General features: G+C 43.1%; 1 protein-coding gene across 2 annotated transcripts in view; it reads right to left on the bottom strand.

The window, feature by feature from the left end:
* Window positions 1-15,683: 15,683 nt before the first annotated feature.
* RCAN1 (regulator of calcineurin 1) overlaps window positions 15,684-25,738 on the bottom strand; it is a 46,990-nt gene continuing 36,935 nt past the window's right edge. For both annotated transcript variants that reach the window (XM_054218665.1, XM_054218674.1), the window contains exon 4: window positions 15,684-22,917. In XM_054218665.1, the coding sequence (XP_054074640.1) occupies window positions 22,754-22,917 (164 nt within the window). In that variant the 3' untranslated portion in view covers window positions 15,684-22,753. The remainder of the gene's footprint in view (window positions 22,918-25,738) is intronic.

The raw sequence follows: 25,738 nt of genomic DNA, 5'->3' as shown, positions 1-25,738 counted from the left end.
AAGATCATTCCTCGGTTAGTAGGAATAAGGATTGTTCCTTGGTTAGTACATAAGGTTAGTACCACATAAGATATCTTTCTTCTCTGATGACAACCAAGCAGAAGGAAATGAAATCCTGAGGCTTAGGAACAGAAAGTACAGAAAAGTCAGCCTAAGAGTGGTTTTGCTCCACCTGGAGCCAGTGTTTTCTGCCAGGTTCCTCTTTGCTTGGACACGCACGTTTCATGGGAGAAAAAGCAAAAGGGCATGAGCTGACTCAGAGGACGTGACTATCAGACAGGGCACCCAGCATCTGAAATGCCTTGAAGAAAAGGTACAAGCTGTGATTCTTTTCTTCCAGGAAAAGTTGACCAGCTCCTACACGCAGACAGCCGTAACTGGTTGATTCCATTTAACCCAATATTTTCAGTGGCCAGAGCACATGCTTAGGGAACACCAGTAAGAAACTGGCGTTGAGCTAAACAGCCTTTGACACAGCCTTTCAGCTACCAGCAGCCACGGCTTGCAGTGGGCACTCCTTGCACGGCACCACGTGTTTTTAGACAATTCCCCACGTCTTGCTGAAATTAGAGACGACAGTGATCTAACGTGAATTAAGAACACATTAAAACGAGTGAGGCGTTTCCCTAACCAAAAATACATATAAAGAAACAAACACAGAGGTAGCATGAAAACACACTGGGTAAGCATAACTCTGGTTGGGAGTTTCTGCTTTGCAGTGGCACTGGAGCCCACTCATTCATTATCACGCAGTACTTATGGAACTTAAACGCAGTGAAGGCCATGACTACAGATTTGTGTATGGCAGCACCGCTGCTGAGGCTGGTGCTGAGCCCAGATCCATCCCGTATAGCATCTCACACCCGTGCCTGTCCCTGACGCACCCAAGCGCCGTCTGCTATGCTAGCACGGCTGCCACCCACTCTGTTCTCCGGTCTGGAGGAGAAACACGTGCTGCAGAGGCTTGAGCAGACAGTCGCTGCTCAACTGGTGGACAAGAAATCCCATTTTTACCAAAAAAAAAAAAAAAAAAAAAAAATCAATAACTAATTCTCCTCCCTTTCAAATAAAATCGGCTCTTATTTAATATCTACCCGGAGTTAGTGTCCCGAGTTCCCTGCAGACTGGAGGAGAGCCTGCCACCGACGCGGGGTGGGGGGTTAGGAGCTGGCTGTGCTGGCCTGGGGGGTGAGCAGCCTTGCCTGCAAGCATGAGGCTTAACTAGACTTGTCTTGGGCTCCAGCTATGCAAATTCAATTCATCAGCACTTAAATCCTTACCTCAGAGCAGGGGCTGCCACACCAAGGTGAGGAGGAGAGCAGCAAAACAGAGCTTAACACCAAGGGTCTACTGCTGGGCTGCTCCGTCCTTCAGGGCCAGTCCTTCTCTTCTTCGTCTATATCAGCATCGTGTGTTAACAGTGACTTCCTCACGGCAGAGACCTCGTCTCTCGCTTACCTAGAAAAGCTCTCACAGAGTTTATGCATGATGTAATTAAAGGCAATGATGATAATAATTCATTGATTTTGAAGTTACCATCCATCTTCAGTGCGTTTAACGAATGACAGAGACAGGGCCTCCCAGAAGTGCCAGAGGCTGTAGCTCCACCTAATGATATTGCTAAAAAGCAAACCTCAAACGCGCGCTGGAAGAGATTAATTGTGGTAGATAGGCTGTCAGTGCTCCGGTCAAACTTTTATTGTCAGTCACCTGGAGACACGAGCCCAAGGCTACTGAAAAAGGCAGAGCTGGAGAATATATCAGCTAATGGCTTTCACAGCCAGTAGTCAAAGGCAATGATGGGGAGAGTAATGTTGAAGGGCAGCCTAAGAGTTTCACACCAGTCCACTGAAATAAATGCCTTGATGATTGACAGTATCTGTACTGCCAGCCTTAAAACCCAGCCCCTCAGCACATTGTCGTTTTGTTTTTTTTTTTCTCCTTTTTCTTTTGTGCAGACATAAAAGAAATAAAGGGAGACAGAGATTTATCCGTGGTGCAAGTTCAAAGTTCAACAGAAAGTTCAGGAGAAGGAACCAGCTCCCTAAAGTTCAGAAGACTGGCTGACAGCTGTGATTGTGAAAGGCACACCCACATCACCTGATGGCTTCCTGAGAGCCGCAAAACATTTTTATTCTATACCATCATCTCCTAGACTGGCAAGACAGCAAGAACCTTCTTGTGCTGCCATCTCTGAAGAGGGGAAACTGTTGGACAGTAAAAGCTCTGTGCAGCTTTCACCATCTACAAAATTTCCACCTGTAAGAAATTCTGGTAAACCCAAGTCAAAAACCCTGCTCCCTCACCCTGCCCTCCTCCTCTGCTCCTGGGATTTCTATACCTGTATTTATACACATACACACCTTTTAAATGCGCACACATGGACATTTTCTCCACCCGCTGCATATTTTCGTTACTTCAGGCATTTCTTTTCCTCCTAGGCAAACAAGCCTTCCCGGTTTTTTTGACTTCCCTCCCACTCAAAACAATAGGCTAGACATGGAGTGAAACTGTCCCTCCTTAGATCGGGCTGCCACACATTCCTCTTGCTTTAAATAGGGGACTATTGCTAAACTCATAATTTCCATTCTTTCTCGGTCGCCAAGCAAGGCTGAAGCTCATGGTGGTTCGCAATCAGGGATGAAAAAGCAACCTCGGTTGCCTGTACTTTGGTTGTTGCCTGCCATAAGCCATACTCAGTCACAGCCCGGGGGCAAAAACACCACAAGCAAACGGTGAGGTGACCTTAATCACAACGCTTCATTACCGACATGTTTTAAGAAATTACTCTCCTACTTTTACAGATTCCTGGCTGAACCTATGACTTCTCATTATTGAAAAGCAAATGTCCCCAGAGAAGAGGTTGCCATTAAATGAAAAGCTGATAGCTAAAAATCCAGGAAGAAATGCTTTGGAAGACCCAAACTTAATATAAGAGAACAGTTCTTTCATTGAAATCCCAAACTGCTACAAAACACATGGGTTTTGACTAAGTCATCATAGAAGAAGTACCAGGACCGTCAATACATTTGAGCTCTGTTAGCTTCCTGGCAAGCCACCCCAGGCAGCAGCGTGGAGCCCCGGGGCTCAGCCTACAACGCCTTTTGCAGATACATGCCCACCCAGCAAAGTCCAAGAGGTCCGTGTTGCTGACTCCTTTGGGTCATCCAAGCCCAAATCCCTCTGTCACACACAAATGGAGATGCTCAAGTGCGAGATGCCAAATGCTCCATCTTACTGAAGTGAGATTCATGTGCCAAGCAGCAGGTCTGTTTTATTTAGAAAACTGCATATAGTTGTAACAAACATTTTCCCCAAGAAGTGACATTACTCGTCCACGCCATTCATAATGCTATGACTAACAGATTTACTAATTTTAAGCCTACTTTGTTTGTTCCACACTGGGAAATGGAAAATGTGAATTCCTGTCGTTCAACTCTTGCGCCAGATATAGTACATTATTCCTTTTGTTTGGAAAGTTCAGTTTCCAAACACCATCCATTACTCAAACTGTATTAATACAACAAATTTACCATCCAAATACTTTCCAGTAGATCTCACCAAGAGGATGTTTTTTTCTGGTGTTATGACCAGTGACACTCATGTCAAAATGCTCCACTTGGCATCACCTTTTATCGCAAATCTTTTTAAAAAAATAAGTGGGATTCTTTTCTGTTTTAGCCACCAGTGATTCACTACCTGTGAGCATCACGGAAGCGCTCAGGTCAGCCAGGACCACTGGAAACTGCTCAAACGTTTTAGTGCCTTAGTCTTGGGGCATTTCATGTGAACCAGAAGTATTTGGTTTAAGTATTGCAGAGCACTGCAGGCTGAGTCCCCAGCTGCCTGTCCTGTCCTACACCACCCCAACAGCCATTCAACTTCTCTGGGAGGTTTTCATAGAATGGTTTAGGTTGGAAGGAACCTTAAAGATCATCTAGTTCCAACCCCCTGCCCTGGGCAGGGACACCTCCCACTAGACCAGGCTGCTCAAAGCCCCATCCAGCCTGGCCTTGAACACCGCCAGGGATGGGGCATCCACAAGTTCTCTGGGCAACCTGTTCCAGTGCCTCACCACCCTCATAGTGAAAGATTTCTTCCTAATATGTAATCTAAACCTCCCCTCTTTCAGTTTAAAACTGTTACCCCTCATCCTATCCTTACACTCCCTGATAAAGAGTCCCTCTCCATTTCCTCCGTGATATATTGATGGTAAAAACCAAAGTGACTCAGGGTCCCCCCGGTGAGTGTTCGGGAAGCGTCACGCATGCCCCGATGGACGGGGCAGATGGGCTGCCCCTGAGGCCATGCTTTATGAGGTGTCTGTGGCCACCCAGCTTCCCGTTCTGGCTGCAGGTGGCTCTCACCAGCTCAACCCCCAGGCTCCCTCTCGAAGGCTTAGTTCCATCACCATTGTGTCACCAGAGGCGGGTGGCCCTGTGATTGCCCTTGCCACTCCTGGCCCGGCACCAGAGGCAGCAGGTCTCACCCAGCAATGCCGAGGAGGAATCAGGTATTTGCTGTGCAATGCCCCTTGTCTGTCTCTGCTCACACTGCGGCATCAGGGATAACGAGGGACTTGCCATGACACAGGCTGGGAGGTGGATGAATACTTGAATCCTTTGCATAGATGCTGCTTTTTGTTTTGTAATTCTCCTCCACTCAGCTCTACTCTAGCGAAGCTGATCTTTTATACCTTTAGCATTTCTCATCCTTCACAAAATGTAATAATGCTTCTGATGGCAAATTAATTAAACACGTTGACAGCCATGATTTAATTGTTGGAGATGAGACAACCTCTTGAAAAAAGTCAAAGAGAAAAGTGCACCTTAAAGCTTTCTAGGATAAAGCAGTAGCGTGAGAACTATATTTTTGCTTACTCTATCACACCTGATTTCACCTCATCACTACACCTCAAGTTCAAAATTAACCACTTATGTTTCCGCAGAAGAGAAAAATGTTCCCACGGTTCATTTTCTTTTGAATCTCATCCAAAAAAAGTCACACACACAGTTATGTCAATAGGTGTTTATAATCTGAATGCTCCTGCATTGCACTAGTGAATAAACCAGGGCATCAAGAATTGCTTAAAAGCAACACGAAACAAAACTCAAATTGACCCAGTTACTCCAAAAAAAAAATGACAGAGCAAGTACCTCTCCAGCGTACAGAAAAACAACCAAGATATCAACCCTTGCCTTTTTAGTTAAAGCTGCGACATCCAAACCCTCAAGTGGGAGCGGGGTTTCCTTTGTCCGGGTGCCCTGTGAATGCAGCCCCACAGCTGCTTCCCCAGCAGCCAGCCAGTGATGCTCCCCATCCTTTGCACCCCACCACCTGACGCCCCACAAGACACTCTGCTCATGCACGTGAGCCCCTCCCCAACACAAAATACGTCCCTGGTGAACAAGGGCTGCCCAGACCTCCCCTCTTCCTTTGGTGGTGGCAGCAGCACAGGCCGGTCTCAGCAGAGGTGGCTTCGTCTCTGCGAGACAGGGGCACCCTGACAGTTGCTGAAGGGCTGATTCGCGGCCAGGGAAACCTGTTCTGCCTCCACACCTCCTCTCCAGCGTACGCAGGACTTCAGATGGGAAGGGCTGGAGAGGCACTGCCAGTCCCTGGTGCTCAGGGGAGCCCCACACCTGCCTGCTTCTGCCAGCTCCAGAGATCCCTGTGCCACCGCTTCTGCCACCGCTGCTCCCAGGCAGCGCCACACAGCACCCCAGTAACTCACTGCAGCATCCTCACGAACGAGAGGAGCATCCAGACGCAGAGGGAAAAAACTGATGACTGTGACTTTTCATACATTCGGTCAAAGGCAATTTTTGTTATTTTTACACTTTACGGAAGTAAAGTTGTTTAGTGTTGGGTTTTTTTGACTAAGATCAACATCAAATCACTTTGCAAACATTTACACATTTACACATACTCACAACTAAACAAACAGAAGGAAGTGCATGCCAGGTCAGGCAGCAACACATGTCACTATCTAGATATTGCAGTAGCACGAAATTCTTATTTTAGCCTGCTTCTAAGGTCACCTTTCTGTACGCTTTGTTTTTAAAATTGAGCCACTGGGTATCCGGAAGGAATTTAGAGGTCATAGGTCATCTGCTTAGGGTAATAATATTAATGCCAAAACTAAATACACACACTGATGAGGCTGCAGATGCCCTCTTTGCAGTAAGAGCTCCACACCAGAGACGGCTGGTGATGGAGAGAGAGCCTCATCCTTTAACACCTTCTACCGCAGGCCGGGTCAAGCTGGTGTATGTTCATCCCAGTGCTGAGGCAACACAGTCCCAAGAGCTGCTGCAATTCTGCCTGAGCGCTTTCCTGTGACTTGATCCTCCTGTTTAGAGGTTTCCTTTCTGCTGCATGGCCATCATAGAATGGTTTAGGTTGGAAGGGACCTTAAAGATCATCTAGTTCCAACCCCCTGCCATGGGCAGGGACACCTCCCACTAGACCAGGCTGCTCAAAGCCCCATCCAGCCTGGCCTTGAACACTTCCAGGGATGGGGCATCGACAGCTTCTCTGGGCAACCTGTTCCAGTGCCTGACCACCCTCACGGTAAAGAATTTCTTCCTGATATTTAATCTAAGCCTACCCTCTTCCAGTTTGAAACCATTACACCTTGTCCTATCACTACATGCCCTTGCAAACAGTCCCTCTCCAGCTTTCTTGTAGACCCCCTTCAGATACTAGAAAGCTACTACAAGGTCTCCCCAGAGCCTTCTTTTCTGTAGGCTGAACAACCATCAGATTTTACAGATTATAAAAATAGGTTTAAAGAACAGGTTTTTAGGTAGATTTAATTTATGAGTTGCTGCATTCAGCACAGGCTCAGTGAGAGCCACCTTGCTGCCAGTAGGCAGGACCTCCACCCAAGTAAAGGTCACAGCAAGGCAAAAGCAACTATAAAGCAAGGAGACCTGGTACGACCAAACTTTCTGGACAGAGACGATCCTTTTGTTCTCTTTCTACCAGAGGAACCCCAGGACAGGACTCCAGGCACTTAGCTACCTCCAAATGACAGCAAGGGCCCTTACACCACACTCGCATAAACTGATCCAGTAGTCTGAAAAACACAGAAATTGATGGGGTTTTTTTAAAAAAAAAAAAAAACAAAAAAAAAAAACAAAAAAAAAAACCAAACAAACCCACAACCCTGAGCTGGGTGCCTGTGCCACCTGCCACAAGGCACGTCTCCATCAGCGGGCACCCGCAGGCCAGCCTCTGGGCAGCTCACAGGGCTGACACCCGGACACTGTTCTCTGTAGAGCACCTAATGCCAGCCAGATGTGTCAAACCAAAGCTTCTTTTTCTTCCAAGGTGGGTCAGAATTTACCTACCTGCCCACACAGCAATCACCCAACAAAGCAAGCTGCATTCAGAGCACGGCAAGTGCAAATAATCAGAGGGGTTTTCCTCACCTAAAAGGGGAAAAAGTGCTTCCCCCACCCACCCCTCCCAACTCCACCCAGAGCAAACCAAACACAAAAGCCTTCTGTTCAGTCTTCCAAGTAAAAATCCCTTGGCATTTCAGTGTGTTTGATAATATGCTGTTAACTGAGGTGAAAAACGTGGAAATATGTTGATTTGGAACACAAGGACTCCCAGCACACATCTATCACCATTTCTGTGGTTGCACACGCATAGGGACATCTCTTCTGCTCCATTTTCTGTACCAACAAGTAATTATAGATAGAAAAAAAAAAAAAGAAACAAAGATATGGGGTAATTCCCATTAAGATGCTCCCAGTGTACTCCTCCACCTGGCAGTGAGGACATTGCAGCCAAAGGTGAAAAGGAGGGGAGAAGTTCTGCAGCTCTAGTTCTGACCCTTTGAAGTGTTAAGAAACAAAGAGAACGGATTTTCCCTGGTTGGAAAAATCTTCGGGTGAAGTCATCCAAATATCTTTTTAATTCCATTTTTAATAGTCATAGAAGTGGATCGCACTGATGGGAAGGGCAGGGAGTAGCACTTTGCAGCTTCAAATCTGCAAGTTACAATGAAAAGGTTTTCAGGCCGCTAAGTGCAGCTTTCGCCACCGGAAAAAACTTTTGCCGGCAGCTGTAAGCGTGGCTTCTAGTTGGAAGAGCTTGATGCCTGCCGGGTTAAAAGTGCTCACTGGGGAACCTGAACCTGCCAGGGGCCTGGCAAAGTGTACGGGCTCTCCCCCTCCCTCCCACCTCCCCAAGGGGAAAGTTATGCGCTTGCTTAGGAGATAATGGAAACAGAAAATTTGCAAGCAGCTGTTGGTGCTTGAGGATCCATCTGCCGCACCAGGTAGAGCTTTGATGCCCGTTTTGACGCACAACGCGGGTGTCTGATTTGCTGTTAAAGGAAACGATCACAAGAGGCTGGATGCTCACAGGTTTGGACTTGGCCCAAATGCAAAGGCTGGCCTACAGTGGAGCCAGCTCATTGTGGCGCCAAGGCAGCCAGCGTGGACATGATTCAACGGTAGATGAGCTCAGGGGTTTAATGCAGTCTGTTTTCTGATGTGTTTATGGGCCTCTGGTGATACCCTGAAATCCTGCGGGGCTAGACAGACTGGGACATGGAGCTTGAAAAGAATTCAGACCTCTGTGAACAGACCTTGTCCATGCATCAAAAAGTCATCCTATATTTTCTACCAAATGCTTTAAAAGCACTTTAAAAGCTTAATCACTGCAGCATATAATTTTCACCTATAATAGATATTTTTAAGCCAGTTGTTCCAGAAGCAGCAGGATGAAGGAAACTTGCTTTCTTATGTATTACCCACTCTCCAGTTGGATTTCTTCGGTGCTCCAAAAAAAACCCCCATAAAACGGCAGAAGTGTTCCTGGAAAGCAGGACACTTCCCATGCGCATTTCCCTCCCTCCTTTTGCTTCCCAGCTCCACAGTGATTTTCTGGTCTCCGATAAAGAAAAGGCCTCTTTATTCCTTTGACCCCATTAGAGGCACTAGCAAGGACCTCTCCTGTGCCTGGCTATTTATCGTCTTCTCATGGAAGCCCCACGTACCTGGCCAGACGGCAGGATTACCTGCAGTATAAGCTCTCCACATGGTTTCTGTCTGAAGCCCTCTTTGTGGCGTTTGTTTGTGGAGCTGGTGCAGACTTTGCTGCGCCATCTGGCAGCATGCAATCAAGTGGAGCACAGGGAAATTGAGACGTTTGGAAGCGAAATAGCTAGCATCTGCAGACAGCGAGCAGCCTCGTAGCCAGCCAAGTTGTGGTGTCATTGGCAGAAGTCTGCCATTCTGAGCTCCAGGCTCGGTGATTTTTGCAATGTCAGCTGAGGAAGCGCATGTTTTTACAACGACTGGGGACCATGCTGCTGTTCAGATTGACTAACAGTAGCAAAATGGCAACCTTTCACTTCTCGCTCACCCTAGGCGATAAGCGACGCCTCCGCTAGCAAGTCCTCGGGCTGTAATGAGTTACCCTGCGTGGAGCAGAGCTAATGCATCTCTTCAGCGCATTTCCTTCTCTGACAGCAGACAGCATCTCTTTAGATGCAGACGCAATACTGCGTGACTCAGCTGGCCAAGTGAAGGCATCTACTGCTGAGGAAACGAGCAACGCCGGCATGGGCTGCCTACACCCTCCCTCTCGCCGCTCACCACCGCCTTGCGCCATCCAGCCTGCAGAGGTGGCACAATTTCCCAGAATTTAGATCAATTCTCATCCACCCCAGGGTATAAGAAATTGATTTCCAGTAGGACTTAATTTTTTAAGCGTTCTCTTAAATAGCTCTGAGAGCTTCCTCCACACCGGGGAGCTCAGAGCCAAGCCATAGACTGGGGCTGTTGACACCTCACTCATCCTCAATCAGTACTTCTTTCTGGCCTCCTCAGTGTCTCCTCTCACATGCCTGGGTGTCTTGGTCCTCCCTGCTAACGCTGTAGCTCGAAGTTGCTTGAGACAGAGACCTTCTGGAGCCTGGTGTTTGCAAAGCGCGTGCATCATTGTGAACTTTGGTGAACAACAATTAATCATATCTTTTAACCTGAGCAGTTGTTCTTCCCTCCTTGCAGCCCACACATCTGCCACAGCCTTCAGCAACCCTGATATCTGATGAGCAACACACCCCTAAAACCACACAGCGACACCTTGTTCCCTACTGACATTCTCCAACACGGAAACTGGGCTACACATAAAATGAGTCCCAATGTGGCTCCGGCAATGCGTCGGATGTAGAAAGGAGGTAAGGGCAGAGAGATCAAGTACTGAGCACTAAACCTTTGGGAACAGAAGGAAGTTACAGGACACATGGATAAGTTAATTCATAGCCACACTCTATGGCGAGGAAAGATCAGGTATTACTACTAACCAGCACAACACCCCCCCAAAATGGTGTTAGTCCCTTCCCCAGATGGTTCCACAGGCTGACAAAGGATGGAAAGTTCTTACTAAGTGTCTGTCCCACACAACACAATTTGCCAGAGAGATTAACAGCATAATGTACTGCACCATCTTTTTAATCTCATGTAAAAATTTTGACTGCTTAAACCATTCTCCTTAATCAGCAGAGCACCATTAGAACTGCGCCTCAACAAGTACATGCTGGAACACTGTACTGTGCCCAGGAAGCTTTTTGACCTACCTACAGGAGCTATATTATATAGAAGCATTACCCTATAATTAAGCCGGCGTCAAAGTTTCCACTCTATAACGCTGCCCTGGAAGGAGAGAGTATTCAGAGCTGAAGATACCTAGGAAATTCATGGTTACTCATCAAATTTCTTGGGGCATTCGTTTAGGTTTTTTTTTAAATAACGTAAATTGTTTAGTACATCTAAGACTTCAAACTGAATACCTAGCTGTGACCCACCTAAATGAATTCAAGACCTTACTGTCAGGTACAACAGCCCCATGTCCCTTCTTGAAGATTTCCCACAGCATAAACTGCATTATTTTCACGAGCCTGAACTTTTCCATGTCACCTTTCCCCATTGATCTAAGGCAGCAGAAGTCTGCGCTCACACTACTAGTCCCCCAGCATCATTAGGTTGGCTTTTCCCTGCTTATTATGAGCACACTGCATCTAAGTGGACTTCCTTACGGTGCAGCAACACCGGTCCTTCAGATGACGAACTCAGCTATATAGTACAGAACACGAGTGTACTCTGTACATGAGTGTAACCTGCTGTTAGACTGAATTTGTATTCTCCTTAAAGCATAAATCCTTAATTTTAAAAATAATCTAAGAAATTATATTCACTCGTATTTTTAAAAATACCACCACAGTTGTATTTGGCTGAACCTTGAAAGGCAGAGATCCTGATCAGCAGCACCGTGACTGGTAAGGCCAGTGGTTCAAGTTCAAGTGGTGAAGGAAGGTCAGTGAAATACAGATATGCAACTGGAGCATAAGAAAGCAGAGGCTTACTCTCTGTGCACCTCAAAAATTAGGAGGAGGGCAGGGAGTTGAGAAGTACCTGGTGCTGCGTGAGGAACCTGGCGATGCGAAGCATGTGTTTTGGGAGAGGAAGGTGACATGCCAGGGGCACAGGTCCAGCTGCTGGATCAGAGCTACTATAACAAAGAGGATCGGTGTGATGGTCCCTACAGCAGTAGCGTTGCCAGTGGATATGAAGAAGCTGGAGGACTGTTGTGTCCACCATAAGGAGGCATACGTGGGGGCACTGAGGAGTGGTGGCAGAGGAAGTCTGAGCCAAGCTTGCTCCCACGTCTGTGTCAAACTCTCCCTGTTTTGGTTCCTTCCTCATCTCAGCCTCAGGAATCTTTTGCCTCTCCTTTTCCTAATGCAGGCCTGGCATAAGCCAAGGAGCCAGGGCAGGCATCCAGCTGCCTCACACTCCAAGCTACAAGGTGACCCTCTCATGACCAAGAACAACAACTGCAGTTGCTGCTGGCCATCCCGGTTAGGACACAGGCAGAAGTGAATGACCTGACACTCAGCCACCTGCTGACTAGCCCAGACAGGGGAAATGATGGTGGCGGAGTCCCAGGTGTGGCCTGGTGAGACCATCTTCTCATCCAGGAGCCACAGAGGGACAGTGTCCCCACTGCCCTCACCCATTTCCCCACACACCTGCCTTGTAGTTCTTGAAGTGGCTCGGATCTAGTCATGGATCAGGTCACAGATCACACAACCACCTCAAGTACAGCAGCAAATCAGCAAGACACTTAGTGACAGCTGCTCTGTGTTCACACTTCCTCCCAGTTTCTTAATTCCAAATCAGTTTACCTGCCCCTAGGATTTCCTTCTGTCTTCCCTCTGCCTCTTACCACCTTTTCCATCACATCATGCTCCCGCTGTCTCAGTCTGACTGCTGCTTGCTCTTCCTTAAAATCTCAACACAGGAAATTTCATGGAAAAAAAAAAAAAAAAAAGCACTTCTGGAGCAATGGCCTTCACCATACAAAACCTCTTCTTGGAAGCCTTTTCCATCTCTTTGAATGAAATCCTGTGCTTGGCTGCAGAAATAGAAGCCTGACCCTTTCAGTCTTTAGAATAACTCCGGTATATCTAACAAGTGTATGTTAAGACAGCTCAGGCAGCTACCTTGTTTCAGACAGAGCCACCTTACATAGACTGGAAAAGCAATTACAGGCAAGACTTTTCCCTGCAGCTTTTTTTTTCTCCTCCCCCCACTTACGAGAAGTAAAAGTCCTTCCAGGTGTCCTTCATCACCAACTTGCCCATTTGCCTTCAGCCAGAACACTGCACGTTATGACATGCAATAGTTTTGACCTTCAGTATCAGAACAAGGAAGATACTCCAATTCCCTCTCGCAAGAGCGACATCAGCAGCGGTATTCTCTTTGCATACTCTCCCCTCCCAACGAGGTATGGAATACACACAAAGCATCTAAAATATATGTTTGAGAAATAATTACTTGGCTGAACAGAAATTTCCTTGCAGCCTTTATTGTTCACTGGCTGCCCGTTTCTGCAATTCTCAAGAGATCAGAAACAGCCTTTTTAGAAATGTTTGAACGGGACATAAAATACCAGAGGGACATCTGAGAAGATACTAACAAACACTACAAGATCTGATGTTTTCTAGAGAAAGAAACGAGCACAAAATCTCCACGCGTTTGCTCTAGTAAAGCGCCAGCTGACTCCTGCTTTGTTTGTCTGCACCGAGCAGGGACCAGCCAAATCAAGGGTGAGTCCCCCCCCGGTCTAATACACAGAAGCTCTTCAGCACGCGAACCATTGCAGTCACCGCAGAGCGCAACGAGTGCCTCAGCACTTGCTGCTTCGAGCCACGCCAGGCCAGCGTGATTAAACTTCGTTTTACGGAATGGGCAAAACATTAAGAATGGAAAACAAGAGGTACAGAGGGCCGTGCAACTGCTTTTTATGCCAAGTCATATATCTCCCCAGCTCAAACAAGATCAATAAACTGATCATTACTTTACTTATCATAACAAAGGCTCAATCCAACACGGTTCAGCTCCAATCCTGGAAAAGGCCAAAAAAAATTCCCCGCTGCTGTTAAAGGCACTTTATGTAGCTGGTCCTCTTTGTATTAGCCTGACAGTAACTCACGTTAAGAAATGCTTTTGGATGCAAGTCAGACACACCCTGTGAATTAGCATCGCTTTATATAGTGGCCACAAGGAGCTGTGCACCTGAACTTCACCTTTTACATTTGTAACCAGGAAGTTTTCACAGCGGGTGCGCTTGCGTGCCCCTTTAAAGCAAACGGGTTTAAGAAGAAAAGTTGACCAAAATAGTTCAAAATTTTTCTCATAATACTTTAAACACATCTAATGGCTACATAACACTAGCAATTTTTACTCTTTTACATGGCACAAAGCTAGGCTGGGGCAGCTGGTACAGCAAATGATGAATGTGATACAAGCAGAACTACACCTCAGATGATAGTTCCCATCCTCTGGCATAAAAATTATACCCCACTTTTAACAGGTAGCTTCACTGCTGGTTACACTTCCTTTGAGCTGGCGTGCTTATATACCAGAGTTAGGGTAACACTAGCTTGAAAAGGTATGCTATAAAGCTAGTGAAGGGCCTGGAGAATAAATCCTATGAGGAGCGATTGAAGGAGCTGGGACTGTTTAGTTTGAGGAAGAGGAGGCTGAGGGGAGACCTCATCACTCTCTACAACTACTTGAAAGGACATTGTAGAGAGGTTGGTGCTGGTCTCTTCTCACAGGTAATTAGCGATAGAACAAGAGGGAATGGGTTCAAGCTGCAGCAGGGTAGGTTTAGGCTGGACATTAGGAAAAAATTCTTCACAGAAAGAGTGGTCAGACACTGGAATAGGCTGCCCAGGGAGGTGGTGGAGTCACCATCCCTGGATGTGTTTAAGACTCGTTTAGATGTGGTGTTGGGGGATATGGTGTAAGGGAGAACTTTGTAGAGTGGGGTTGATGGTTGGACTCGATGATCTCAAGGGTCTTTTCCAACCTAAATGATTCTATGATAGACATCTGCAACGTTACAAGCATTAACCATCACTGCAAGCCTGCAACGGCCAGCCTTTTATAACTTGCTTTTGCTGTTACCTGAGTATTGCAGTGACAACTTTCAGTGACAAAAAAAACCCAACTTCTCTCTACTGAACCGCTACACCCCAGCATAAACAGCCCACGTACAAAATGCTTTAATCATTCGGAGTAACCCCATGTTACTTGCATACAGGGATACCCAGAGATGCACAAAGTTACTCAAGCATTGGAAGCAACCTTACCGCGAAATATTAGGCACGCATTCCATTTAAAACCTGTACTGCATCCTTGTGGCCCTCTAACAAGTTGAGATGTGAGACTGAACTGCTAGCTATCTTCCAGTAGTCCACCTGCCCTGAAAGCAAAGATTTGTTAGCAGGCTGATTGAAACACTTTGCATATGTCAACTTTTTCTTATGAGTGATATCAATGAAATTAAGCAGAGCACAGCATGCCACACCGCAATTTACTGCTAAAATGGCTCATGATTACCTTTAAAAAGTATTTTGCAACAAGATTTCCTATACACCACAGATAAGTTTCAAATCTACTATATTCAAAGGGATCAGAGACAAAGAATGCTGGACTTTCGTAACCTAATAGTGAAATTATTTCTTTTCAATATCTGCTATTGCGATGGGAGCCTTAGCTGGAGGTTGAGTTTTGCGTTTTCAGTTTCATTGAGTAGTATGCAATGACATTGCTTGATATTTAGCTCCACCTATGGGCACCTCCTTGTACCTTGAAATTAACAATTTAGTTATGCTTTAAAGGCTCTAATCACACAAGTGTCCCCTGCCTCCCACCCCAAAAAGTAGACGCACAATTCTGTGGGGAACTGCATTCAAGTTAGGATGCAGGTAATTATTCAAATCATACAGCACCCAAATTGATTAATGGAAAGGAGAAGAATGAGGGAAAAGGGGGGAAAAAAAGCAACCCAGAACACTGCATTTTAGAAATTAAACAACAACAACAAAGATTCAGGATCTCTTTTTAGAGATTATACAAGATCACTTCCTTATTTTCCAAAGCATTCCTATTGACTCTTTTAAACCGAGTTCTAGTATACTAAGCAGTATTGACTTTTTTTTTTGAAGTCCAAATTCTGATAGCTTTCTCAAACAAAAGCTGACTTGCAAGTTACAACCTAATTCAAGATCTCTAGTTCACAGTGCTTCTCTGGACCTCCTAAAACAGCCTGATACAAGTTAGCAACTCACTGAGAACCATCTATAATTTCATTTGTACACTGAATCACAAAATAAAAGCATAAAAGTCTGTAAAGCTTAAACACTTAAGTTCCTTTGAAAGTTACCCAAAGACTTGTAACACTCTAACAAGAAATGGCCACTTCCTATGAGCTGGTCATCTCCCATTTAGTTTTTGAATACTACAGATGCACTTTATGAGAAAGTCAGACTATTTTATTTAATTTTCTGGACAAGAGAGAGACCCTGTAAGGAAACGACACTAAGATGACTTCACCGAAAATCCATTTAAAAGCCTGTCAGGTTTTGAAAGATGTATTTTAAAGCTTTTAAAGAACTATTACAGAAAAGGTTGAAAATATCATAAGAATCAGGGGACATAAGTGCATGATGTAAGGGAGATGGGAAAGTAACAATAGGATTTGGGCAGAGACCACAATATAAACTTCCAAACACTGAAATGCACAGAGGAAGAGAGCTCAAAGAACATGCCTAGTCCTAGCAGCACCCCTAGCACCCCAAAAAGCTCACCCCATTCCCACAAAAGAAATTGATTCAAATAACGGTAACGTCTACCTGAATGACACTTAAAGGACCTCTTTAGCTTTTCCTCGTTAGCACTTTTATAGGCTTGATATCAGAGTAACTCCAAACAGTCAAGAGAAATAACGCTCAGTGGCACAAAAGACTCAAAGACAGATATATTTTCTACCTCTTCATCTAGATTTCTGCAGTACCTCAATTAGCCCTATTTTGTAAAACCTTTAACTCGAAGAGTGAGGCTCCTGAGATGAAACTGAACAAAATGGATTTGGAAACAATGGAGTTGTGCGCAAAATGCTGGCTACCCACTGAAATCCGCAGTATCAAGTGCAAGTACTCTGATATAACAAGTCTATCCTGAATAACAAGTGTAAGTTGAGAATTAATTAATAGGTGATACACATTAAAAAAAAAAAAAAAAAAAAGAGATACACGAGTCAAACTCCTATCAGTATTCCAGGGCTCTTTGCACATTTGTTTATCCCTGAATGAGCTTCTCCTCACTGGACTCAGGAAGAGTGGGACAGGCACCATTTACAAGGCACCATCCAGAGGTTTAGACAGTGGTAGATGGCTGCCAGCATCCCACGCGTGAGTCTGACTTGTTCCCAGACCTACAGAGGTATTGAAGGTATCACAACACACCTGATGAGACAGGGAATTAATTATGGCATGGCCAGTTACAAATGCATGGCATCAGAACACAGTACAACTGTCTGCACCAGCAAAATAAAGGATAAGCATGTACGTATGACAGTAGGAAACATGCGACACAGAGCAAACAGAAAATCAGGTATCATTTCATTAGGATTAATGAAGGACATGACACCTTGGGCATTAGGTGAATGTAGGAAAAATTCTTAGTTGCACTTAAAGGTTTCCTTGAGGCAGGACGCGGTAGTAATGAAACCGCAAATGAAATGAGTTCCTGGCACAACCTCAGCAGCAAGAAAACATGCACACGACCAAAGCGTAGGCAAGTCCACACAAACAAAGTCAAAAGTAAAAGCTGAGGAGTTAAAAGGACCTGCTTGGTACATGGTACACAACGAAGTCCAATATGTAGGAAAAAAGACCCAAATAAAAGGTAAAATGGAAGAAAGATTTGAAGATGGGACAACGACACAAACCCCAAAATCCCACCCCAGCAAATTCACACTTTCTAAAAAGGATTGAGCTAACAAGTGCAAGCTATAAATACATAATCACTCCAAATATGAAAGTAATTATTGACAGACTCGAAATCTAGCAGCAAGATCAGCACCAGACTGGAGACTACTGAAAAATTTCCCATGCTGTGCTACCAGCGTACAAGACCCTTGCAAAACCTTTGTAAAGCCTGTAACAAAGTTCTGAAGCCACAGGCACTGAGCTATGCCTATCCTTGGGTAAAAGTGATTTCAGAAAGAAGACCTAGGAAATCCTTGTAAACCTCAGAGATTCTCAAATCCTTTGCAAACATGGAATAATACTTTGTGGAAGAAGGGCAGGAGTGGGAGCAGGAAGCAACATTAGGAAGAACTGGAGCTTTTTGACCTTGCCTTTGGGAGGCAGAAAATCCGAAACAGAATGGGCGACATGATTGCCAGAAGTGACAACATGCCACTTGGAGCCTCTGTCTCTTCCTCCCCCTGGTCAACCTTTCATACTTAAACTCCCATCATTTTCTTTCTTTTCATACCTCAGGTGAAATATACCACTGTAAAAAACAATTCCCAGTTACTCAAAAAAAAAAAAAAAAGGAAAAAAAAAGCAAGCAAGATGAATGACAGAGATGCTATAATTAGGGGACTGGAACACCTCTCTTATGAAGAAAGGCTGAGGGGGGACCTTATCAACACTTACAAATACTTAAAGGGTGGGCGTCAGGAGGATGGGGCCAGACTCTTTTCAGTGGTGCCCGGGGACAGGACAAGAGGTAACGGGCACAAACTTGAGCATAGGAAGTTCCACCTAAGCATGAGGAGGAACTTCTTTACTTTGAGGGTGCCAGAGCACTGGCACAGGCTGCCCAGGGAGGTGGTGGAGTCTCCATCTCTGGAGACATTCAAAACCTGCCTGGACACGTTCCTGTGCAACCTGCTCTAAGACGACCCTGCTCTGGCAGGGGAGTTGGACTAGATGATCTCCAGAGGTCCCTTCCAACCCTACCATTCTGTGATTCTGTAATTTTAGATACATAAATACAGACCAGGTAACTGACAAACAGTTTCAAGTGTGATAGTCACTACTTTATCACAGGAAATTTTGTCAGAGAAGATAAATCCAGTCCTGCCAGATCCATCCTGTCATCTACACATCAGTCAAGTCACCTTTGTGGTCTCACTTTATTCACTGTAATGTACAGTATCTTGGAGGATGTCTTATCTTTGTTATTATCGGTTGCTTTGTTTTCTTCTTTTTAGACATCCAAGCCCAAATTATTAAAAGCATTACGCAGGTATAATTTTCTGCAAAATGTTTCTAAAGTGTGTTGGGCGAGCCAGGATAGAAGCAAAGACGATAGAGGTAGTGCAACAACTGAACCCAAGACCTAGTAAGCGAATTTCTGAACTTAGTCTATGTCTAGAGTAAAAGTCTACCCCTTGCTATCATCTTCTATGTTTGGAACTGGGTGAGAATTCTGGACACACCAGAACAAGCAAGCAAGCTTTATAGATACAAATAACAAGTTCAAGTTAAAGAACTTGTCTTCCCCAAGACATTCTTTCTAGTGTGACAAAGCAAAACTTGAATAGGCTGGTGACTATGCCTATGGCAAAAATCCGTGCTGTAACTGTTAAAATGGTATGAGAGTGAGCTGCTGGTGTTCATTCCTTCCCCACCCTTAACAAGTCTGGACTATGCGAGAAGAAAAACTAATACACTTGTCCAGTATTTCAAATACCAAAGTTACTGCACTTGTTGCTGCTCTGAAAAAAAAAAACAAACCCTGATTAAAAACAAACTTTAGTTGCTGAATTCACCTTGGTATCAAGTGAAGTCCTTAATATAGTAATGCATGCACAAAGGCATAACCCGGTGATGGGAATGTGTATCTCTAAGCTGGCAACAAGTCTTGCAAAATGACAAATGCTAGTGATTACTTACAGATTTATGGAGATTGTGCATGCTACCCTTATGCAGAGGGCAAACAATAAAACATGAACTATACTTCCAAAAAAAAAAAAAAAAGACATGAGGTCGTCTATGTAAAGCAGGATGGCTCAGTTGGAATTGCTATTTCACCTTCTATCTTTTGTTAGATCACTCGAGGACCAAGCTATTTCTGTTACTCTGTGCAGGAATTCCCCTGCATGGGCCTGCATGCAGCACCCCTTTGCTACTTCAAACCATTTCTATGTATAGAACACTTTCTTACAAACATCAATGCTTCCCAGTCATAAGTAGAGAAGAATGATAAGCATTAATATGAATAACTGCTTTCTGCCATGACAGGATTTCTGTCTATATCGAGAGTGAAGCCTTCAATGCATTTTTGCTTAACATGTTTTGCAACACAAAAGGCTTACAGTTACTAGGGAAAGCCATTTATATGCTGATATATTTTCATATTCCAAAGGCTTTAAAATAGAATTATTCATGTTGTAGAAGAAAACTGGTAAGGATATTATGAATGCACAGGCATTATTATAGAATAATAAGATGTTGACACCTTTATTAGAAAGCACATCAACTTCAGGCACAGAAGTATCAGTTTTTAATTGGAATATTCTGGACTGTATTTTACTCATTAGTAAATTCTCATACTTCCACTGAGATCATGCAAGTCTCTTGAGCAGGAGGCTGGAAAGCTTTACTCTGAATAAATTCATTTGTTTGGTAAGGATGTGACCGACCTAGGGCACTATTCTTACCTTTTTCAAATCAGAAGTACTTGGAATCTTAAAGTTCCGACTTTGGTGCAAAATCTTCAACTAGTTCCGTGCATAAATACCATGACATTTACAAGAAGACAACAAAATATTTTAATTTAAATATGCCCCATACTATACAACCGTATAAAATACCAACTAAGCATTCATTTGAACATTAAAAAAAACCAAAACAAAACAAAGAAAAAGCAAGCAGCACACTGTAGTGATGATAACAGAAGGTGGCACAAGCCAGGATATACAACCAGGAAGACAGGCAAGTTACTGTCTCACAACCTTTGTTTACAGTTACCATCAGAGGGGGGAAAACACACTGTAACCATCCCAAGACTTCCATGGTTTCTAGTGCCCACCTTATTAGGTAGATGTCAGTGTACTAAAATGACAAAAACCATATTGGTATTTAACATTCTGTTCTTTTTAATTGAAAGGTAGTGCTGCTTTCTTAGGATTGCTAGGAAACACAACAGCAACTACCGGGGCTTCTAATGCAAAGCTGCTGCTTAAACTGGTAATCATGGAAAGATTGAAAAAGGACAACACAGGAATTATTCCAACAATTTTAAATTGAATGAAGTGAAGTCCAGCAGTAATTTGAGAAACATGGAAAAAGTCTTGGAAAGGCTTAAAGGCAGTTGTGGCAAACCTACAAAGTTTCTCTCCATTTTATTTATTTTGCGTGTTAATCAGTAGTACATGTATCCAGCTGATTGTTATACCTTAGTAACACAAAATAACCTTATGCACCCCCATGTCGATAAAACACGGCTCCAGCAATACATGGCATTAGCTCTTCTTGACACTGCTAACATGGAGAGTGCCACTTGAGTTAGGTCCAAGACAGACACCAAGTACCAGTGTTTGTTTCAGTTTACAGGGCATACCAATCAAAACAAGATCATAACTGCAAACATTACTCAAGTTCAATATATTCCCGCTCTCTGTAGTCACAGGATATCAATTGCTATTATGCCTAGGACAATGACAGGCCTTCAATAACACCATGTTTACACTGCACCACAGCTTGGAATGGCTTCATTAGACATCTTACTTTTTAAAATATATTATTTGTTTAAAAAACAAGGTGTGAGCCTGGGTATTTAAGTCAATGTTTGCTTCAAATGGCACCAAATGGATTTCTTTGTATTAACTCCAGCTACAAAACTTATTCTCAAACCAACTGTGGCAAAAGTAAACCCACAGAGAACCACACTTTGATTTCTAAAAACATGTTGAGAAGATTCAAACATCCCCTTTCTAAAACTGTGATATTTTCCCACAGATATGAGTTACTATCTCTTAAAAAAAAAAAATACTGAAGCCTATTTCAAAGTGAGGATCTCCATTTTAAAAAACAAGTAATAAAATACACTTCTGCCGTCTTTTTTCCTCTAAACTTGTATGTCATGAGCTACTGCCTTAAAACACTAACATATAAAAACCCCTAAAGCTTCTCCCACATATACCCATTACTTAAGTATGCATCATTACTTGGCATTAAGCATCTCTAATACCAGCTTACTTTGGATGCAAAGCTAAGAAATTTTGTATTTATGGACATACAAAGCCAGTAGAAAAAGATACAAGTGTGCAGCTTGTAGAACAGTTCGTATCAGGAATGAACGAGGAAAAGGCACTCCATTTCTCTTCACTGTTCTACACACCGTGTGCAATTTTTCAATCACCGTTAAACCTTTGCTCACAACAATGCAGATCCACATACTGCATGGAGTTCGTGTCTCTCCATTACCATCTTTTTTTCACTGAAAAATTACATTGCTGTGAATATGCAACATTAGCTTTATTTATACATTTAAGAATACTTTTTTTTTCCAAATGAGAAAGTCAAAAGCTACCGAACAAATGTTACTGAAGATATAAATTATTTAAAAACTTAAATAATTTAAAATCAACTTGTTTAAACAACTTTCCTATTGCACATTTTTCCATTACTTTATCAGATAAAATCCTATATAGGCATTTAAAAGGTTAAAGTTTTAAAAGCACAAGTTACATAGCACCAAAATAAGGTGCTGAAGAAATTGTATGCCTGCTGGAAAATGAGTGCTAATAAAAACAAATATAAATATATATGTATATACACATTTAGTAGTAAGTCCAGGATGCTGAGATAATAAATACTTTAAACAATTTCCCAGATTTCCAGAAACATGTGAGAAACTATAGAAAATAATGCAAAGTTACTTTAGAAGACCAAGAATACACATGCACAAAATCTATTATAAGAAAAAGGTTTAGAATTCCCATACTTTAATCTTTAAACCCAGCTCTGTTATCGCTACGTACTCCACACAATGACTAGCCTAGTAGTTTGAGGATTTATGTAAGTCAGAACAAAGAAAGCTTTCCCCAGTTGCTTTATAATGGAACAGCCTACAGTACCCCCAAAAAATTAACCTAGTTTGTCCTGTTAGGTCTCAAAATGTCATCTTCTGCCCATCTTTTGTTCCCAGTGACATGGGAATACACTCATGACATCCATCAACCCGCAGCATCAAAAAATAAGGATGAAACTTCCTATATTTTTTTCTGAGCAAACTTATATTGGAATTTCTCCTACTGTAACTGCTGCTGTTTCCACCAGATCTGTGACCTGCTGTTTCCACAGTAAATGTTTCCCTTGCATATGCCTACTTGTAACCCCTGGAAAAACAACAGCAATTCAACTTAAATGGGTAGGAGTATAATCTGGCCTTCTTGTCTGAATAATTTTTGGTTTGGGTTTCTTTGTTTCTTCTTCCACATCGTTTTCCTGGTCACTCTCACATACGTGGACGACAACACTAGGAGTGGTGTCGGTTGCAGCATGTAGCTCATACTTTTCTCCTGAAAGTTAAAATATTAGCAAAACTGGTTAAAAAGGATCCCTTCTGTAGAAAAAGTATGACAAAAATTACTAAAAAGGAATTCATAAAAATGCGTAAGTAATACACTGCTGACAAAAGCCTGATGCCACAATGCCTTGGATGGTGCAGGCAGGTGCACTGCCAACAGTCACATATACCATCCAGAAGTATTTAGGTTCTGTTTTCAAAGCAACATAGCTCAGCTGCTCTCTTAAAAGCAAGTTTACATAAATTACCGGAGGCATTCCGGAAAGCATTCCACATGAGCAGTCATAAGTCTTGTTGGTGGATTTTTGTCATTTTAAAGCGTACAAGATTATCTATCCACTGTACCACATTCAGGTAGACTTTGTTTTCCTGAATAAAAGCAAAACCACAGGATCTTTCTTCCCCCCAAAAGCTTTCAGTCTTAAGAAAGCTGGATGCAGTTCTTCCCACCTCACACAGAGGTGCTTGCTCTAACAGTATTCTGGCATTCTGTGGTGCAGCAGAGCTAGAGAGCAAGCTTCATGCATATATAATGTGAAACACTCAGATATAATATAACTGGCGTGCAGAAGTGCTATGATACAAGTTTTATTGGCCACTGATCTGAAATCTGTTTTTTCCATAATATAAAGAGTCGCTTTTAAATCTAACCAGGTGTTAAATAATTCTAATCTTACATTAGATCAGGGAAAGAGCAAACTCTTCCTTTTCACTGCTTCCCTGATCAGCTCCCCTTAATGTTGTTTTCTTGTTACCTTATACTCATTACCTCTCAGTGGAGAGAACAGTCTCCATTAAGATCCCTACAGTGATCTGCCCATTAGCTGTTCAAAAGAGCTAACACTGGTGGCAAGGAGCACACACGAGAGTGCTAAGGCTCTGAAGCGGTCTCTGCTCTGTTTCTCCAAGAACTTTAGGAAGGGGAACCGGCACAAAGAGCAGTTCCATGGAGGAAAAGGCTCTTGCCTCCAGTTCTTCAGAAACACACAAGCCATTGTGCTAGAGTAACCCCTGCCTGCTCCTTGGTACCAAGTCATTAACTCCATGTTCCAATTAACATCCCAGTCAAGAAAGAGATAGAGCTTTATAGGGCTCAACATTCACAATATATATGAAAAATCTCATGGGAAAAGGGATCACAGATCTGCCAGTAAGCTTACTGCAGGGCACTTCAATAACAGAACCTTCGGAGAAAAAAGACCAACTTTTACTGCTTAGTAAGCCCTTAAGTATTTATCTTAAGGCCTACAGGTTTCCTTTTGGTCTTGCTAAAACTTAAAAGGAAAGCTTGTAGTAAAGTAAGCAGCCGCCATGGAGCAAGGTCTGACCTTTCATAAGCTGTACCAAATCAGTAAGCTGTAGTATTATTTATTCATTCATTCCACGTGTTTCATCAAAACCAACTTCCATTCTGACAAGCACAGTCTTATGGGACTTCTGTTTCAAAAACTGGTTTCAGGAAAATAAAATCTTTGATAAAAACATATAGTAAGTATGTCAGCAGTATTCTTGGTGGATGGTTTTAAAGACCTACATGCAGGCTCTATCTGCTTAGCTTGCATATTTCTGGATAAACAAATGATTTGTGGCGGCATTTAATAGCTCCACTTCTAACTTTAATACCTTTCCACAAATTCTTGCCATTAGAATTCACATACCATTTAAAACATGGTATTTATTAAAAACTGGCAATAATCTACCCCAATTTTTATGCTAGCATAAGCATAATTTTTGTCCCTCCACAAACTGCTAAGGGCTGAATTTTCACAGGTAAGAAGAATTCCCTAGTGTTTTGTGAGAAGCACATTATTTTTGCTAGAATCTTTGGATATCACCAGTATGTAGTCAACCATACACTACTACACAGAAGGCTGTTGCATGAAGAGCTAAAAGTTCTGCCCTACCCTGTTCTCCGCCCCTTACTACTGACAAAATAAGATGTGTTCCCTAAGCTGGTAGGTAAACAAATATATAAAAATACTACAGTAAAATGATTCAGACTACAGTTTCTGTGCTCTTTGATACTGTTACTAAATGTGGCCATTTTTTCTCTCCCCTAAAATTAATAGTACAGTTGCAAACAAGTTAAATCAGAGTTGCAGATTTTGTGAAATATAATTTGCACCAATTCTTACGAAGAAGGTTGTCTTAACTGCAGTATAAAAGGACATCAAGGGATGCGATCATTAATCACTGAAAAGCAGAACCATGTTTGAAATAAGAGTTCAGTTTAGTGGAACTCTACATCTATTTCTGAAAGTAGTATTTGGTTTAAAACACAAATAGGAGAAACAGTTCTACATGCTATCTGTGGTTCTATCTATTTTTAATAAACAAACCTATAAACAGTCTGCATAGCGCAGTTAGCTGAAGTGACAAGCAACTTACGGGAAAGCACTAGAAATAAGGGGTAAGTGTACGTTCTTAATATCTCCTTTAGTTTGGACAGTGGGGAAAAAAAGAGGAACCTGATACAAACTTTTTTCCTTTCCAGGGTGAAACTATCTCAAAGTTTCCAATTAATGAATAAATTGCAGCAGACGAAAGTTACAAGGAGCAAGGAGTGGCAGAAACTTCTCCCTCTTAACTCCAAAAGAAAATTAGGTTGATACTGACAGTTTCCCTCCTACACATACTACTCACTCAGATGCAGAGGTAATTCTAGCACAGAGCTACCCAGCTGTCAACTGGTTCATTGTCTGAAACGGGACTTTCCTGTCCCTTCAAGAGGCGTGTAACTACACGACTGCCTCTTCATTTTCAGGAAGCTGCTTCTTGAAAATTCTGGTGAACAAGCTAATATATTATTGAAG

Source organism: Rissa tridactyla, chromosome 1, assembly GCF_028500815.1.
Source record: "Rissa tridactyla isolate bRisTri1 chromosome 1, bRisTri1.patW.cur.20221130, whole genome shotgun sequence".
In the NCBI taxonomy this organism is placed as follows: Eukaryota; Metazoa; Chordata; class Aves; order Charadriiformes; family Laridae; genus Rissa; species Rissa tridactyla.
The sequence above is the reverse complement of the archived record's forward strand: the minus strand, read 5'-3'. Positions and strand labels throughout refer to the sequence as shown.